At 32.6% G+C, this 4,222-nt stretch overlaps 1 protein-coding gene across 1 annotated transcript in view; it reads right to left on the bottom strand.

Annotated features, from left to right (window-relative positions):
- NUP107 (nucleoporin 107kDa) overlaps positions 1–4,222 on the bottom strand; it is a 48,616-nt gene that overhangs the window by 17,456 nt on the left and 26,938 nt on the right. Inside the window, 3 exon segments of the mRNA XM_012642016.1 lie at positions 198–236; positions 962–1,080; positions 1,764–1,866. Coding sequence (XP_012497470.1) covers positions 198–236; positions 962–1,080; positions 1,764–1,866 — 261 coding nt within the window.

Raw genomic sequence — 4,222 nt, 5'->3', positions numbered from 1 at the left:
GTGAATTTTTGGTTACATGGGGGATTAGTGCCCCAACTCCCTTGTTGTTCGAGGGTCAACTGTACTTATGATAATTAAAAGATCTCTTATGTTTTCTGATGACTTTCCTACCACTGAGAATTAAAATAGCATCATTCTGATTCTTGTTTTCGTTAAAATGGTAAAAAAGAATTAACTTGTAGATTCTCAAAGTTTACCTGTATGTATGTCTTCAAAACTTCAATAGAAACTTCTTCCTTCATAGGAAAAAAGACATAATTATAAACACAACTGCTTATATGAACCAGTAATAAAATTTCTAACAAAAATTCTGCTATTAAATGATTTAATAAGTCTAATATTTACTTTTGAGGAGTATCTATACACCAGGCCAAGTGCTTAGCAAAGTTCACCCATTGCCTGATTTAACCTTAACATAACTCTGTGGGTAGTTACTATTATTACTCACATTTCACAGAGGAAGAAACTAAGACCCAAAGAGTTTATTTACCTAGAATTACACAGCTAGAAGCTGCTGAATAAAGGTAGAAACTCAGGATTCTTCGTCCAAAGCCCAAGCTTTGAACTACTATATCAGTTACCTTCTACATACGGTCTGACCAAAATGTTATCAAACATTTAGAAACACAGAAACAAACAAAAAAAGAAAACAAGGGTTTAAAAGACACAGAATTCAGTCTGGTTCAGTTAGCTCTGCTGGTTGATTTAAAGTTGGGTACTGATGAGGATAAAGTTACAAATTTATTAAAAACTAGGTAACCAACAGCATTCTGTGGCCAAGGACTAAAAACCCTTTTAAAGGGTCCACCCATAGTGAGTTATCACTGAGTGACCATACAAGACGACTTCTGCACCCTTTTCACCATTTCTAGAAAACAACAATAAAAAAGTAGTGTTTTCCTGACAATAGGTATATAGCATCAACCTTACAGAGAAGGGTAAATTGTGCATTTTTATTTACTTTGGTCTGTAGTCCCAGAGTGCGGAAAAACAAAATGAGGTGAGTCATAAAGCGAAGGAGGTGTCCAGGTAGATTGTTTCTGCTTTTGGAAAGCCATTTGCTAAACTCATCCATCAAACCTACAAGCCATCAAAGCAAAGATTCAACAACAGGAATAAAATCAAAGGAAGAGAAATAAACATTATGGAGATCATTTACTTCATTCTCATAGTGCTATTAAGTCATTGTCTCATTGTTAGTAGCCATCATATAACTCTCTACACTCTCTTAAACAGATTCTGGGTTAAATTCAAACTTTATTTTATAAAAACAATTAAGTAAATAGTTGCACTCCAATAGGTTGACATTTTTTTTTTTTTCCGAGACAGAGTCTCACTCTGTTGTTCGGGCTAGACTGCTGTGGCGTCAGCCTAGCTCACAGGAACCTCAAACTCCTGGGCTCAAGCAATCCTTCTGCCTCAGCCTCCCGAGTAGCTGAGACTACAGGCATGCGCCACCATGCCGGGCTAATTTTTTCTATATATATTTTTAGTTGTCCAGATAATTTCTTTCTATTTTTAGTAGAGATGGGGTCTCGCTCTTTCTCAGGCTGGTCTCGAACTCCTGAGCTCAAAGGATCCACCCGCCTCAGCCTCCTAGAGTGCTAGGATTACAGGCGTGAGCCACCACGTCTGGCCAATAGGTTGACATTTTTAAGATGAAAATACGTGGTGAGTCATATGTATTGTTTTGATAACTTTCTCCCAAAATTACTATAAGGAAATGAAGAACTCATACAAAGCAAAATAATATTGTATCTTACCATCAATGTCTCCCAGGATAAGGAATTTTTGAACTATATGATAATGTTCTTGATTCTCTTCCAGAACTCTCTGAAAAAAATTTTTCCATTTTTCATAAATTTTCTAGTGATCATTCTGTAATATATACTCATTGTTAAGCTAAAAAATATTAAACTTTTGAAGAAAGTTGGAAATGAAGAGTCTTAGTAAGATCAAAACAAAATAAAATATGGGAAGGATACTGCCTTTGGAATATACTCAAGGCTTAAAAATCTAGAAAGTTGGAAATGAAGAGTCTTAGGAAGATCAAAACAAAATAAAATATGGGAAGGATACTGCCTTTGGAATATACTCAAGGCTTAAAAATCTAGAACTGAACAGTATCTTTGAAAATAGAAAACTATGCTATCACAATTTAATCTCTGTGAAGTTATTAAACTTCTATTTTTATATATTATTCCTATTTATCTTGGAACTCCATGGTGGACCAAAAAGGAAGTGCCCATGTGACCTAAGCAAAATAAACATTTCTTTCAACATGAGCAGCAGTACTTGAAAATATTCTTTGGGTATTCTCTTCTGCCAATGGTGCAAAGAATAGCAAAACAAAATAGTGACCAGTTACAGAGTAGAAAAAAATGTTCTTAAGTAACCTGCAGTTTGATTTTTTTGATGCAAATAGTGATTTTTTGTTATATTTTAATTTTTATATGGATAGTTATCTAAATTTCCTTTTAGCATACATTATTTTTACATTGAAACCTTTGCTCTATCTGGAATTTATTTTAATTACATGCTATGTATGAGGTAGGATCTAGCTTTGTTTTCTTCCAGATGGAAAGCCAATTAATGCGAGCACCATTTATTTAAATAAACCACCCCTTTCACTCTGAAATGAAAGGTCACCTCTGATAGCTGGTAAGTTCTCATATACATTTGGATCTAGTTTGGGCTTTGTGTTTCACTAACCTATTTATTCTCATGCCAGTTCTGCACTGTTATTATCTTTATATAGTTTTATTATTAAGGCAAGTACCCCATAACTATTGTTCTTTTTCTTGACATTTTCATTTATTCTTCTACTTGGAAAGTTTTTGTCCAGAAATAATATCCAAAAGCATTAGGTTTCTATACTAATTTGGAATGAGTGACATTTGCATTAAATCCTCTCATCCAGGAACATGGGTATATTTATTTATTCATGTCTTATTTTATGTCTCTCGCTAAGATTCTACGGTTTTTTATATGAAGGTCCTGAAACCCTTGATTAATTTTTTATTCCTAGATCTCTTTAGTTTTGGTCATTCACTTAAATGGAGCTTTTGCAGAGGCAGGGCTGTATCCTTTTCTAACTAGTTTATAACAAGTACAGAAAGACTGTGGTTTTTTTTTTTTTTTTTTACTTTGTCTTGTATTTAGCTATCTGTTAACAAATTCTCTTACTAATTCTAGTAACTTAATGGGCTTTAAATTCCTAGACTTACACTTTTATCATATGTAAATATTTAACCCTTTCCAGCATTTAGATCTATTCCTTGATTTTATTTCATAAGCTAGAATTTCCAAAATAATAGACTAACAATAAACACTTGACAGAAAAAGCATTAATTTCCTTACTATACAAAGTGCTCCCATATAATAAGGAAAAGCTAAAACCCAACAGAAAAAATAGCTAAAAGATATGAACAAAAAATTCACAAATTGTCAAAAAACATAGAGAAACATGCTCAGCCATATGAATAAACACGGAAATGTGAGTAGAACAGTGAGCTCCTATTTCCCACCTACTCTAATGGATTGGCGAAAAATAAAAAGTGTGACATTTGGGACTGGTGAGAATGCATAACTTAACAAATTACCTGTATGGGTATGAATTAATTGCTACGACCAGGTAATTATTTTTTCCATTTCAAAATGTTTCTTTTTCTTTTCATTGTATATATTTTTAAGGTATATAATATGATGTCTTCGGATAATTAATTTAGAAACATTGTATATACGTATGCACAGGTATAAAGCATATACTTTTACTTTTTAACCCAGCAACCCTGCTTTCAGGACACTTATCCTAAACAAACAGACAAATCAGTAGATAAGTACACAGACACACAGGCAAGTTCATTATAGCACTAGAAATAAGCTAAATTATCACCCAAAGGGAAATGATTAAAAAAAATTATATGTCATTCTACAGAATATTATGTATTTATTAAAAGAATATGTTAAAATAGATCAACTAACTTGGAAAGATTATCTTTAAAAGAAAAAAAATCAAGTTACAGAGTAATGTATGTAATACATACAGATGTGAAAAACATCAAAAACCAAAATTCTATATTGGAATATCTACATTATTTACAGATATTTGTATGAGAAAGGTATAGAAGGATACATATCAATTAGTTGTATCATCTCAGGGGAATGAGAATAACCATAAAGGGTTTGGGAGGAAGTTATTACAAAGGTTTTATGTATACAT

The sequence above is a fragment of the Propithecus coquereli genome, unplaced genomic scaffold (genome assembly GCF_000956105.1).
Source record: "Propithecus coquereli isolate 6110/MARCELLA unplaced genomic scaffold, Pcoq_1.0 Scaffold172, whole genome shotgun sequence".
In the NCBI taxonomy this organism is placed as follows: Eukaryota; Metazoa; Chordata; class Mammalia; order Primates; family Indriidae; genus Propithecus; species Propithecus coquereli.
Note: the sequence above shows the minus strand (reverse complement) of the source record. Positions and strands in the feature narration are given on the sequence as shown.